This window comes from Polypterus senegalus, chromosome 3, assembly GCF_016835505.1.
Source record: "Polypterus senegalus isolate Bchr_013 chromosome 3, ASM1683550v1, whole genome shotgun sequence".
NCBI classification, from domain to species: domain Eukaryota; kingdom Metazoa; phylum Chordata; class Cladistia; order Polypteriformes; family Polypteridae; genus Polypterus; species Polypterus senegalus.
In genome coordinates this window covers 254,322,139-254,337,557 of record NC_053156.1, presented here as the reverse complement: position 1 = coordinate 254,337,557, position 15,419 = coordinate 254,322,139, and the positions used below count along the sequence as shown (strand labels likewise).

At 36.8% G+C, this 15,419-nt stretch overlaps 1 protein-coding gene across 1 annotated transcript in view; it reads right to left on the bottom strand.

The window, feature by feature from the left end:
- Nucleotides 1-12,228: 12,228 nt before the first annotated feature.
- ddx1 (DEAD (Asp-Glu-Ala-Asp) box helicase 1) overlaps nt 12,229-15,419 on the bottom strand; it is a 50,646-nt gene continuing 47,455 nt past the window's right edge. Inside the window, exon 26 of the mRNA XM_039748932.1 lies at nt 12,229-12,568. Within this exon, the coding sequence (XP_039604866.1) occupies nt 12,438-12,568 (131 nt within the window). The 3' untranslated portion in view covers nt 12,229-12,437. The remainder of the gene's footprint in view (nt 12,569-15,419) is intronic.

The window sequence follows — 15,419 nt, the reverse complement described above, 5'->3', positions numbered from 1 at the left end:
ACAGCAGCATAAATTGTTATTCCACCTGTTAATGAATAGTACATTACATATTATATATTGCATTACATTAGTATATTGCACATTACCAATACAGTTTATTGCACATGTTCAATTAAAAATGATCTCAGACTGAGGAGATTAAGAGTTCAGAAAGTTTATGACAGATGCGTAAAAGCTATTTTTTAGTCTGTTTGAGCATACACAGATTGACCTAAAGCGTCTTCCTGACGGGAGGAGCTCAAACAAAGAATTTTCAGGATGAGTTTTGTCCTTGAGAATGTTTTTGGCCCTTCTCACACAGCGAGTCTTATACGAGAGTTCAAGTGATGGCAGTTCAGTCCCAATAATGGCCTCTGCTGTTTTATGACCCGCTGCAGGGCTTCTTTAAAAGCCTTGGTGCAGCTGTTGTACCAGGACATCATCCAGTTAGTTAAGATGCTCTCTGTAGTGCATCTATAGAAATTAACCAGCAGCTTCTGAGGGAGGTCAGCTCTCCTTAGCTTCCTGAGAAAACAGAGGCGTTGTTATGCTTTGCCTATTATAGCCAAGTTGTTGTCAGCCCCGGACGGGTCCTCTGAGATGGTGACTCCTAGAAACTTAAAGCTGGAAACTCTCTCCACAGCATCTGCATTGATTGTTATCGGACTGTGATTGGTCTTTTTAGTGGTCCTAAAGTCCAGAATAACTTCTTTGGTTTTTTTGGTATTTAAGATCAGGTTGTTGGTGTTGAGACTCTTAGTCTGCCACAGCAGGTACTCCCTTTTGTTTTTTTCTAAGAACATCATCAAAATGTTTTCATGACCTAAGCAAGTAAACCTTACTGAGACCCTCACCTTTCTTTATTTACAGATAGTACGTGATGGACGGTTCACCGACAAAAGCGTGATAGACATATGCGCCCCGACAAAACCGCGATGGACAAATAAGCGCCGACAAATCCGCTAACTGGTTTTCGACAAATGCGCGCCGACAAAATCGCCACAACAAAATTGCGAGAGAGGCCAAGAGAGTGGGACGCCCTTGCTGCAATTCTTCCTACATATGCAGGGCGTGATCTTAAGGACTATCTACGTGCCGTGCTGATGGCATGCCGCGTCTCATAATATTGACTTCTAAAATAAACATTATTATATATGCTTTCAATGAGTAATTCATATTTAATGAAACTTTCGCGATTTTGTTGGGGCGATTTTGTCGGCGGGATTTTGACTGCGCGTTTTAATCTGCGCTTTTTTGTCGGCACGCATATGTCTATCGCGCAAATGTCAGGTCACAGTGATGGACACAGTTTAGTGTCATGATTTGGCTTGTTTTAGGTCTCATTATTGTTTGGCTGCTAATTAAGGAAAAAATAAACAATTCAGGGGTCTGAGTCAAGTCAATTCAAATTAACGCAAAAGTAGTTAATTGGCAGTAGAAAGTGGCCATTAATTAAGAAGATGGTTAGAATGAAAACTTGCAGCCACTGCGGCCCTCCAGAACTGAAGATGGACACCCCGGCATATGTGATTTCAAAGGATGGTGCATCGCAAACATTAATACTGTGTAAAAGAACACAACAGTCAAGGGAAAGGTTTGGAGTTTCATCCTGTATATTATTAACAATGTCTCAAAAAATGAGAGGAATAAAGAAGAGTCTCAAATGACTGAGTCCAGGACTGGACTGACTGGGGAAAGGTAATTGGCTGGCTTTATAGGCGGTGGGAAGGAAGAGGGGGGTCCAATGGGAAGCAGACAGAAGTGAGGTCAATATGAGGGTGTGGTCCAGAGAAGGAAGTGCAACCTGGTTAGGGTTTAGGTAGTGTTTCCTTCTGGTGATCTGCAGAAGATGGAGAAAAGACATTAGTACACTTCATCTACCCTGACCTGGCATTTTACACATAGTTAAACCCATTGAATGCCTCCCACGTGCAAGTGTGTGAGAACTGCTTTTATGAATCCCATACCAAATGGCTTGTAACAGAAACAGATGCATTTCATTACTACAAATATTTGCGGTGCACCATCTGTTGAATTGACAAATCCAATGCATTTTATTACTGCAAGCATTATAAAATACATTCCAATAGATGGTGCACTGCAAAGGTTAACACTGAGGTCAATATTTATTACTTAGATTTCAGCTTGTCTTAGATGGGTAGCACATCTAGTTCCAAATGTTTAATTAAACCAGAAATTTCATGATGAATATACACAGGTGGAAATGGAAACAAGTTAGATGCTTATAAACTGGTGGTACATTTGTTATTTGCATGTTAGTGTTAATTTTAAATTAAAAATGTTGCTCAAACAGCAATAAATTACTTCTCATTAAGAAACTTAGAGTTGGAGCAAAGACCTGCAATCACAAGGGCCCGCCACGACATGCCATTGCAGAGCCCTGGTGTAACTTGTTGAGTTTGGAAATAATCCACATAGAATTACCTTCCTTGTTGAATGAAAAAACAAAAAAGTATTGATTAAAAATAAAATATCATTAAAGGCTGTAGTATGAAGACATGCAGAATGGAGCTGTGGTAAGAACCTGAATGTAACTTGCATTGTGTCAGTGTTTAAAGTGTCAATGTATTTTTTCTTTGGGTACTCATATTTCCTTCTGCATCCCATTAATCATCATCTCTGATCTGGCCCAGCATGAGTGAGTGTCAGAGTGAGTTCTGTGATGCACTCGTGTATTGTCAGCATTGGTTTCTGAAATTTTTAGAAGCTGTTGGGAATAGACTCATACTGTAGAAGATCATCTTATGGAAAAAGGAGGGTGATCAAATAAATGCATGGGTTATAGTAATAGTAGTAGTAGTACAGAGAACAATGAAATCCCTACTTACGAGTTCAATCAACATGTAGCATGTCACAGTTATCTAGCACCAAGAAGTTCATCACCTTTTGCCCAGAACTATTTTCTGCAGAGACATCTGTTTAGTTCTTGACCAGGATTCATTCAGATTACTTCTCCTCAATTCTGCTCAATGTATAGAAGCTGTTAAATTCTGCCCTGTACTTGTAATATTTCTATTGCACTATTATATTGTATTGAGGATTACTTGTGTTTTGCTTTGTGTGTTGTTTTGTATTGACCCCCCTTTTTTGACACCCACTACACACCCAACCTACCTGGAAAGGGGTCTCTCTTTGAACTGCCTTTCCTAAGGTTTCTTCCTTTTTTTCCCCTACTAGGGTTTTTTTTGGAGAGTTTTTCCTTGTCTTCTTAGAGAGTCAAGGCTGGGGGGCTAAGAGGCAGGGCCTGTTAAAGCCCATTGAGGCACTTTTTGTGTGATTTTGGGCTATACAAAAATAAATTGTATTGTATTGTATTGTATTTTATAGAAGTTCTTTTTGGATGAGAATTGAACTCATAATGAACATGTGCATCATCTAGCCTTCCCAGGACCACATTTTTCCAAGTCACATTGCTGTCAGGTACTATGAGATAGCATGCCAACAGTGCTCCATCAACTCGTTCCCTGAACTCACTAAAACTGAATTCTTCATCCCAGAGCTTATTGTGGAAACCCAAGGCAAATCTGGATGGTGTGCCAGTCCATCACAGAGGACACTCACCTACACACCCACATCCATTAAAAAAGAGCCAGTTTAGTCTCAGAAATCAACCTGACCTGCATGTCTTTGAGAAATGGGAGGAAAAGCAACACAGACACAGGAGAATGAGCAAACTCCACAGAGTGTGACAAGATTTGAGTCTAGTCTCATGGAGCTTTGCATCAGCAGCAGTACTCAGTTCAGTTCAGTTCAATTTATTCTTACTAAGCACATCTTTTCTATAATCACAATATGTAAGTAAAAATCGTCACTTTAAATCACTGTGTCACAGTGCTACTGAGTTTGGTAATTTGTATTTAATTAATAATTAAAGGCAAACAATGAGGACTCTTCATGTCTGCAGCCTTCATTTCATTTATTTTTTTCAAACCTTTGACATGACATCCGTCACAGTACCCTGTTGTGCATAACATTCATTTTAAAAGTCGATCACATGGAAATATTATTCAACATTTGCATTTTAATCCAAGTTTGACTTTTTTTTTCCAAATTGCAGTAATACTTCTTCATTTTTAAGACAGACAAAAAATATCCCTACATAATGATCAGCATTAACATCATCATCTTCCTCAAACGAATCTGAACAGGACTGCCAGCCGCAGTGAAAAAAAAAGCAGCCGTCTTACAAAAGTGACATGCTGTGGTTGTATCCAGCTTTAATCATACTGAGCTTAAGTAAAACACAGATGACACCGTTCCCCGATCCAAGACAATTAACACAGGCTTGTCAGATTATGGATAATTTGTTTCTCTTGTTAGCTGTTTAGTGATGGATTTATTATACAAGTGTAATTTTTAATATTACCTCTAATGATAAGCAATGATAATCTGAAATATAAACAAACAGCAGAGGCTGACAAAGTTGGCTTGACATCGTTAAAACAGAAAATAAATCAATCAGATTAAATCACAGATGAGGTGACACAGTGGCCTGCATGGCAACACACAGCTCAAGTGTTTTGGGTTCAAATCCCAGACACATGTTTGTCTCATGTGAATATGGACATCTTAAAGATGGGCACAATAGGCTGGCTGATGTCTCTAGACCAGCGTGTGTGAGACTGTGCATTGCTGTGGTTTGGCACTTTAAAAGCGGCAGCTTAATGCTTTGTGTCGAATGCTTCCAGGATAGTCTCTGTTGTACTGGAATAAGAACATTTGGAATGCGAATGAATAAGTAAATCTACAAAATACACTAACTGTCTACATGGATAGAACTTTCAGTCCTTTATACTGTAATTGTAATTACTGTATATACTCGTGTTTAAGTTCTCCCGTGTATAAGTCGGGCTTGATTTTACCATATAATTTCTGGTATTTTATAATGTCGGTTGTATAAGTCGAATGCGGAAAACTCACGCTATTGACCCAAGACGCCCACCTGAGAATGTAACCACAGAGCACATTCCCTTTTTTTTCCTATGTATTGTGCCTACGTGACCACACGGTAATACCAAAACTATTCCAAAGCAACGTTTGCACTGATTTGTGTTTTTTTGTATCTCACACCCTCATACACCTGTTATCGTAAGAGCGTCCCTTATCTACGATGGAGCGTTCGTTCAGAAGAAAATATGAAGCTGATTTCTATATTAAAAGTTGTTGAAGTGGAAAAAGAAATTGGTAACTGCGCTGCTGCTGCAACAATATTCAATGTGTCTGAGAAACTGGTGCAAGAAACCCCACCCCATGAATGAAAACATAGCACAGTCAGATGCCAATGAGTATTTAAATTGTAGATCTGCCACCTGTTCTTACATTTATATTAATGGCAGTGAACCATAACTGGAGTTATTTAGCAGCAGTTTGTGAAACTGCATGGGTGAACTGACCTTCTGCTTGCTGAAGTATCTGATATGAGGCATATTCCCTTCTTGATAATGTTTTCTCTCAATTTTCTTTAACTTTCAGTCTTTGGTTTTACATTTGTCTCAGTGCATGCTTGTTGTTGTGAAGCACAATATTAGTCAATGAATAAGTTGTTATTGGACTGGACTCCTGACCAATGAATGAGACAGGGAGGTGGATCTTCAGTTCAAATGCTCGGGCACATCTTGGCACGTGTTATTTTTGTTTATGAGAGTTTTTTCTGGTTTTATTATAAAAATAATGTGTTTTCCTATTGAGAGCATACAACTGGACTATTTAATACATGGATTATGCAACATGAGTAACGTCAGATTTGTTATAGACTTTTTGACATCATTTACTGTCGTCTAGCATTATCTACTATAGAATCCGTTCTTACCTCCATTTTGCATGAAAACATGAGATTCACATTTTTTTCTCAGGCATCACTACAAACCACATGGGTAAGTAACATAGAAAAAATATAATTTTTGGGTGGACGATTCCATTAACTGGCTGAAACAAATGAGCTGATGTGTGTGTATGCTTGCCCTCAGATGAATTGTCTTACCTATCCTGGGTTAATGCATATGATGTGGACAATGCTTCCAGGATATGCTCTGACTGCCCATAATCCTATAACAGCCAAGATAATTCAGGAGGTGGATGGATAGACAGCTTAACATGAAATTACTGATTTGTTTTTTTGAACGTGAGAATGACAACAGTTGTGATGAGAGTAAATGCCTTAAGCATATTTTTAAGTATTGATTTATATACCTGTTAACATGCAACTTTCTTTTTGAAAACAGTAATGTAAAAGCAGGAATTCAATTCACAGAAATACAGGCCAGTATAAAGAGTAACTTTTGAGTGGACTAAGTTCTCATGTTACATGAAAGCAAAAGAAACTGAGCTCTTTTTGTTTGCCATTCACAGAGCACTTCTAACTGAACCACACTCTACCTTATTTAAAAATGTTTAAAATTTGATTTAGATCAGCCAAAATTTATCTGAACTTAATCTAATTGAGGGGAAGAGTCTGTTGAATATAATATTTTGGTTTGTAATGTAATCTGAACAATATTTTATGAACATGCCTGAACCTGTATTACTTTTCAGTTTTATACATCAACAGTAGTTTCAGACAGAAAACATGCAAATGCATAGAAATGTAAATGTTTGACTTTGGGCTTTTTGCTTTGACATACAGTAATTACAAACATTCTGCATTAGATGACAGAGATATTTGTGGTGCTCCATATTACTCCATTCTTATATCCATCATTAACCCTATTTGGTCCAGTTCAGAGAGGCCAGAACATAAGACACAACATAAGGATCATGGGAAAGGCATTATATAAATAAAATGTATTATTATTATTAAGGATCAAACCTTGGTAGGACTCCAGTTCATTTCTGGGCACACTAAGACACATACCTACACCGTAACACTCATATTATTGGAGTAAAAGGAGTAAAAACGTGCAGTGGAGAATGTGAAAACTCCACACAGATTACTGCCAAAATGAAAGTCAAACCCAAGGCCCAAATATAGATGCATCGGTGAAAACCACTGTGCCCTACAGCCAACTTAACAGAATCCTCATTGTTGAGGACCCGAGTGGCTGGACCAGGCCAAGGGGATGCCCACATAACACCTGGCTGTGACAGAGGGAGGATCATTTCTGGAGGGTGGGACCAGACCGCATGTCTGCCTGCGGGGTTATCAACGAGGATCCTGAGCTGTTTCATTGTGTGGTGGGTGCAGCAATGCGATCTACCAGTGCATGCTCCCCAAACCTGACCTGGAGTTATTAGTAATCAATACAACATAATAGCACTAGCATTTGAACACAAATTTTGAATGTAAAATTATGCATTCAAAATGTGATAACTGATAGCACTATTTATATCTTTATGTATTTATTTTGCCTTCCCTACTGCATACCATACTATACCATGCCATACCATACCATACTCGCAGGTAAAGAACCAACTGCTCTTTCAGTGTGACCATTGAGTTCTTGAACACCTCCCTGATCAAGGCCCTTCTAACCCGGGTTGCGCAGTTAGGCCGGATAGTCAACTCTAGGAAGGGCCCTGATGGTTCTAAGCTTCTTCCATTTCACGGTCATTGAGGCCCACTGAACTCCTGGGAACACTCAAAGCTATAGAAATGGCTTGCTCTAATCCATATCTCACCACAGATTTATCACAGAGGTGCTTAGAGAGTTCCTTGGTTTTCAAGGATTGTTTTTTTGCCCTGGCATATATTGTAAATTGTGAAGGCCTTATATACAAAAGTGTGTGCCTTTCTAAGCATTGTCCAATCGATTCAGTGTGCCACAGATGGACTCCAATCAAGTTCTAGTCACATTTCAAGGATAATTAACCCTTTCAGCCCAGGATTTTTTGTTTTATGAGAAAAAGAATATTGTGAGATATTCTACCTTTGGGGTGTCTAGGAAGCTCACAAGTGAAAAAACAAAAAATGATCACCATTATCATACAATAACTGCCAAATACTTCAGCACTACTTGTTTTACTTCCGTGTTTCACGGACTGTGTGCCAGTCTCTCCAGTCTGTGCTAAAAGTAGCACACCCGGTTCCAACAGCTGCTTTTGCTTTACAAAAACGGCTGCAAATATATGTACTAGTAATAGGATATAACGGCCGAAAGGGTTAAAGCAAACAGGCTGTACCTGGCCACAATTTGGGATTCCACAGCAAAGGGTCTGAATACTTAGACAATTGTGAGATTTCAGGTTTTGATTTTTAATAAATTTGCAAACCTTTCTGAAAACATGTTTTCACTCGGGCATTATGGGTTATTGAGTGTAGATTGATGGGCAAAAATGGTAAGGTTGTCCTTTACAAAATTAAATCTACAAGACAATAAAATGTGCAGAAAGTAAAGGGGTCTGAATTCGTCCTGAATTCATTGAATATGGTGAATTGCTTGGACTATGATAAAGAGAAAAAAGTGGACTCAGATAATGCTGCTTTTGTGTAGAAAAATCTGGACTACATTTTCTCATGGCTCCATTCACAGCAATTGAAATTTAATATCACTAAATATAGTGTACCACATACATAAATATAATGAGATTCAAATATGAAACAAATGGCATAAACCCAAAATATACAGTCTTTGAAAAAGTAGTAAATAAATGTAATAATAAATAGAAAGAATGAAGAAGAAATGCATATAAAACACTAATGTATAAGAATATTAAATCTTTAGCTCAATTAGTACATTTATTTAGTTTAGCACTTTAGGTTAACCATCCAAATATGTAAGAAGTACAAGATAATGTGCATCTCTGGAATGGAAATGTAGGAAAGCACGAAAGATATACAAAACTAAAACATTCCTGCAAATTACAACACTGAATGGGTGAAAAATAAATAATAAATAAAGCTGACCTGGCCTAACCTTCTAAAATTATTACTGGATTCTGCCTGATATCATCTCCTAATTTGGAAAATGGAATCAATAAGAACTTGATGGTTTCAAAGTGACTGTAAAAAAATTGTAACTGTATTTGGATTCCTGCACTGTTGGAGTGTATAATGTATATAATAGGGTGCACTGTGCATTGTCAGCATTCCTGCGTCAAGTTACAACCACACACAAACCCTCCGCTTGTGCCTGAGTGCAGTCCCTTTCATCTCCATGGTACACTACTGGAAACAAATCATTTAGTATAATTTCAATTTATTCTGTTACTGACCACTTCTGAGAAAATAAACTCAAAACACAGATTCCCAAATGTGAAGTAGCTGTACAATAATAAAAGACTTTGCATTCTATTTGCAAGAACTGCAGTTTTCTCAAGATGAAGTATGAGAATGAGCCTTGTTTGAATGATTAATTGTGAATTCAGCCAGGACTGGTGACCTGTTGCACAGGAGTTTCTTCTTTATATCCACTGTTGCCAGGACAGTCTTCTGGCTCTTGTGAGCCTATAATGAGGGAATCACATTCATGGATGAATAAAATTATAATAGCATTAAACAAATATAGAGACAAATGTTTAAATGTTTGTGTGTGTGTGTAAAGAACTAAGGAAAAGACCTGGGTTACCCAAGAAAATTATTCTCAATATCTCTTATCAAGACAGTAAGAGTTTGTTTGCTTGTGAAATCGTTATATAGAACTAGGGGGTACCCCCCAGCTCACTTCGCTCGCCAGCCACTTTGCGTCTCTGCCGCTCGTGTTGTGAAGAGGGGGGCTGAACCCACCCCAAGGTAGATGCTGTCGCTCCTCTGACACCCCCTCTTAAACTGTGATACAATGGGAAACAAATCCAGTTTTTTTTTTTTTACCTGCTCTTTGTTTGATTAGCTGCTGGCTCACTGCTGCTGCTGCCATGATCCATGACATTCATATCATGTGGCGCTTCGAACATTTAAAAGCCCGTACAGCAGCTGTCCTACTCTTTGTCTTTTATTTACGGCCCCAGGCGTAGTTAAATCTTTTGGCACAAAGTCCCATCTTGTGGGACATGAGTTTTTGATATTTTTTAGTTTATAATTTAAAAATGGAACAAGAATCGGAAAATCTAACATCACATTAAAGTTCGATAAATTCTGAAAAGAATGATAACAAAGATATATATGTAGGTTTTAAAATAAGCCTGATTTCAAAAGTGTGACAAGAAATGTGACATAAAAATGTCACCATTGCACTTTTAGGCTTAAGATTTATATATATTTATATATATATATATATATATATATATATAGATAGATAGATAGATAGTTAGATAGTAGATAATTACACTAAAGTTGCATAAAATAAAACAAAGATTTTCTTCTGTTTTCCAAAACCTTACTGGTACCTTGTGAGATGGCAAGAGCAACACAGTTTTTTTTCCAAACCACTCCTGGAGGCACTAGAGCAGTGCTTCCCAAACTCAGTCCTGGGGACCCACTGTGGCTGCAAATTTTTGTTCCAACCATCTTTTGTTTTTAATTGAACTCCTGGGCTAAAGTGAACTATTACATCTCAAGTTCTGTGATTTGGGAACAATATAGAAATTAAAAAACTAAGTTTGCTAAAATATATATATATATATATATTTTAGCAAACTTAGTTTGCTTAGTTTTAGTTAAAGATATATATATATATAAAAATGTACCAAGTAGTTATATCTATCTCATACTTTTGTTGCATCTCTGATTGTCTCATTTCTTATTCTGTCCTTTTTTGTAACTCCACACATCCATCTGAACATTCTCTGGTCTTGCAAATGCATAAACTGAAGAGAGTGCATTACACAAAGTAACAAACCATCACAGCAAATTATAGAAATTCTTATGAATCAAAGTGCCCAAAGGTGATATTTGTGGTTCACAGAGCAGACAGTATGTCAGAAGAACAGTTGTCAAAGTGTACCTTGATGCCTGTCTGCCTACTAGTATGAAGTGCAGTGGTGGATTGTCATGGATGGAGGTGTTGGGGATCTTGTCAAAACTGATGGAATGCTAAAGTTTGATTCATCATACTGTACCTTCAGGAAAATGAAATTTTTTTTAAATCTTAATCTTTCAGAATAATAATCTCAAACACAAAGCAAACACAACTAACACCTACTACTTGAATAGGATTTCAAGTTAGTTAGGATTTCAGTAGTTCTTTCTGTGGCAGACTGCAATAATTCCAAATGTTTCTTGTAGCGTTTATATTCTTGTTTTAAGATATTTTCTCAATCATTTGAGAACTTTTCAAGCTCAAAAACACTCTTATAATTTCATCCATACATTGCATATATTAAGATCTCCAAAAAACCTTGTTTGTTCCTGCAAGTGATCATGACCGATTTGGACTTATGTGCTACACTGATTTCTTGATGAAATATTTACATGTTCTTGGTTTTATCAATGACTTTTGGAATTTACTACTATGCATTTGTTGATTTTGGGTTGAATCTATTCTCTCCTCAAACCACACAATGTTCTTTGGGTTACTGGCTGCCACACAGCTCCAATGAGAACAGGTTTACGCTCATTTTAAATGGCTGGCAAGCCGGTCTTTTCTTTAAATGCATTACCTTTTTTCTCTAAGAGTATCTTTTTCAGTTCATCAAAATGCCATTTTTGTTGCATCATTCCATACATTTTTTTTCAAACAGTTGAGGCTTACTTAAGTATTATTTTGCATATTTTAGTGTGACTTTTATGATGAGGTCATATTAGATACGTTTGTTAGGATCACTCTGTGTAAGCAAATAATGATGTTGACTCCAGTTTCCTCCCACAGTCCAAAGACATGCAAGTTAGGTGGACTGACGATTCTAAATTGGCCTTAGTGTGTGCTTGGTGTGTGGGTGTGTTTGTGTGTGTCCTGCGGTGGGCTGGCACCCTGCCCGGGATTGGTTCCTGCCTTGTGCCCTGTGTTGGCTGGGATTGGCTCCAGCAGACCCCCGTGACCCTGTGTTCGGATTCAGCGGGTTGGAAAATGGATGGATGGATGGACTGCTTTCATTCTTTAACAGTTTAATTGTATATTTTTCTTGTTCTTCCAGATCTTGCCTTAATTTCAACAGTTTCCCCAAAACTTCCTTTTATTATGCAAGTTTCTGACAGTGGAATTTCCAACAGCATTTCCTTCTCCTCCTCTGCCAAGTCTATAATCATTATTTTCAAGTGTTCAGTCCACTGCTTAGAGGGACACAAGACTATATATAGGAAGCACACACAATATCCTGAAAACTTAGAAGGGTCACCATATTTATTCTAAACCAGTATTAGGTTCACCTAGCTTACTGTAAGGCCTAAATAAGTCAATTAACTAATGAACCACAAGACACTTATGTTTGAGCCCCTTTTTATTCAACTACACAATTTCACTTTTAGTGACAGTTCACAGTTAGTACCAATAACTGTGAACATCAAAAGAAATGTATTTTAAATGACAAATTATTAAACACAAAGTTTACTTTTTATTTTGCCAAGTTTAAATTGAGGGATTACTCAAGCTATACTTTAGTTTGTAGTTCAGTGTCTGGCTTCAATTCATTTAGAATGTTCTGAACAGTTGGTTGGGCAGGTAGCCAAGATGCAAAAAGGATGTCTGCGCCTCTTTCTCAAGGGCAGCTAGTTCCTGCACTGTAGGCGCCAAAACATCCACGTGCCCTTTGTAGAGCCCACCTGCAGAGAAAAAAAAATTAAGAATTTATTTGAAACAAAACTTTTAAGAAAGAAATCCAGATTTTTTTTTTATAACTTTATGAAACCATAATAAAAAGACCCAAATGTGTTTCTTATAGTATTTGGGCAACTCTCAATATTACTGCACTGATCACATCAGGAACATATTAAAGACATCAATGGAAGCCACTGTAGCACCAATGACCAAGTCAAACACAGTAGTTTACACTGAAGCAATTTTAGCAAGTTTGTACGTCAAAACAAGAAAATAAAATTAAGTATAACAGTATGGAAAACATTACAAGTGTATACTGTAGTATTGAAGGTGCTGAGAACAAGAAATATCCAAACAAATCAATGACATTCAAATTAGGTACCCCTCCTCAGATCATGTCTGTTCACAAACTAAACATTTGTAACAGACACCCTGACATCATTATCATTAAAACATTGGGTATGGTTCTGGATCTTCCACTTAGAGAATAGTTTTTTTTTTTTTTTTTAACTGTTTTACACTGTAGTATATATTGCTACTGAGTTAATCATTTTGGATTCTGAGTTAATAAAAATTTAAATTATCAAAATTTGTATATTTGATTTGAGCTTTTTTTATGTTGAAGTCTCCCCAATACCCTTTCTTCTTCTGAGGTCCCACACTGTACATGATAAATTTGTACACATGTGGTGCCAATCAACAAATCCTATGAATCTTTCAGGTAGTTTCTGTCTGTTTTATAAATATGAATTAATATCTTAAACCTTATATGAACTGTTAAAAATATGTCCTAAGCTCTCTCCGCCTCAATTACTTAGCTTAAACAGTTGCACCTTCTAGTTTCAAATGCTAACTTGGCAGCACAGGTCCCGTCTACTCCAAAGGGCTTCTCAATCTACCAAAACCAGTAATTCTCAAATTCAGCCCTGGAGGACTACTGCAGATTTTTGTTTCAAACAGATCCACAATCAATACTTAATTTTACCTCTGATTTATTATATTGTTTAATTAGCAGGTTATTTTCTTCTCTTGTTATACATTATGAAATGCACACTAGTGTGAGATTTGCATTTATAATTTTATCATTTCTGCTAAGTTTGCTCCCTTAACTATAGTATATCCTATTAATGAGAAGCAGAGTGGACAAGGGGATCAATAAAACTGAATGCTACACTTCAATATCATATTCACTAGGGTTCTCATTAGTAAATAATGGCTTAAAAAAAACAGGTTGCCTGGAAAAGCCAACAGAACAATCATTATGGTGATGGTGAAGATATTAAATACTAAGACTGAAAAAAATGAATAAATAAAAAATTACCCTCATATAATATAGAAAAATACTTTGAACATCAATACAAATTTAGCAAAGCTATTAAATAACAGCTTGCTTAATTAAGGCAGGACTCTAAAAGCATATACTGGCCAGAACAGAAACCCTAAAGCCATTGGGTGCACCCAAGACTTTGCTTAAGACCCACTGGTGTAAACTTTCTGTTCCCTTCAATATTATCTAGTTCTCCCCTTAAACATTTTACTTAGTACTTCAAAATCTGTGGAATTAAACTGGCATACTGTGTGAATTGTTCTATCCCAGAGACAGACAACTGTGTCTAAACCAGCAGTGGCTAGGAGCTTATTCATAAGTTTCAGTGTGGAGGGGTCTCCTACCTTTGTACCTAAAAGTTAGGTTGGTATACAAGACTATTACTGATAGCCTGCGTGTCTATACGTCTAAAAAATTGGTATGATACCGAATTTTCTGAAAAATGTAACATCCAATTACATCTTACATTGCAATCTTCCTCTTTTGTATGTTATCTTTTCCTCTTCTCTCTCTTTGACTGTTTAAAAGCACAAGATACCTCAAAAATTATCTAGAAGAACTCCCTAGTTCATTAAAACAGGCTCCTACATCCTTCTTGAAATAAAGCAATCCTGATTTCGAGGTGCTGGTTTAGCTGATCTCCCTTGCAGATAAAGTCTTTAAGAAATCAATTTTTCATGAATGCAAACATCAAGCAGGCACTGACTTCATTTTTACATTTTTTGGGTCAAATTAGGATAAGCTCTTCTATTATATTAACAAAGTACATTTTCTTGTTATACATATAGAGGTTTCACATCTACTGTTAACTAGATATTACTATTATTAGCTGCAAGCTCCTTTCAATAGAAGAATCTATTTATTAACTACAACTTTTTCAGGAGACACAATAGAGGTCTCTTGGTCTCCTTAAATGATTCTCTAGTATAGAGCAGCACTCGTGTTCATCTGTTTACAAGTGGGTAAATGGAAAAAAAAAAAAACAGTGGATGAACGTATGCTTGGTTTTATATCCTATAAACTGTACACAGAGGCAAATACAAATTTAAAAATATAGCACCAAATTTATTCAAAACAACACTAAACTGATCTCAGTGAATGCAGCAAGAACTAAGTATTTGTCACAAAACCTTTAAAACTTTTCGTTGCTGGAGAAACATATTACCAATTTATTTCAAATATACTCACTTATTAGCTCCCTGATATATTGTAACAGAGCAGCATTGTATTACATTGGATAACACTGCTGTCTCACAGATCCACATCTTTGTTTTCCTCCAGATCACTGTCTGTGCAAGCTCTTTCCAATTCATAATGGAATTTTTCCTAGACAGGTTTTCCTCCCACACACCAAAATTAGCAGGTTAAGTCAAACAGAAATCTAATTTACTCTACAATCCCAAATTTTTTAAAGTTTATATTGTTAAAGTATTCTGTTTTTGGTATTTGGTGCACTTTATTAATCCCCAAGGAGAAATTGTCTTGCATGATCTTTGGAGATCAAACACTTATTACTATAACTAATCATG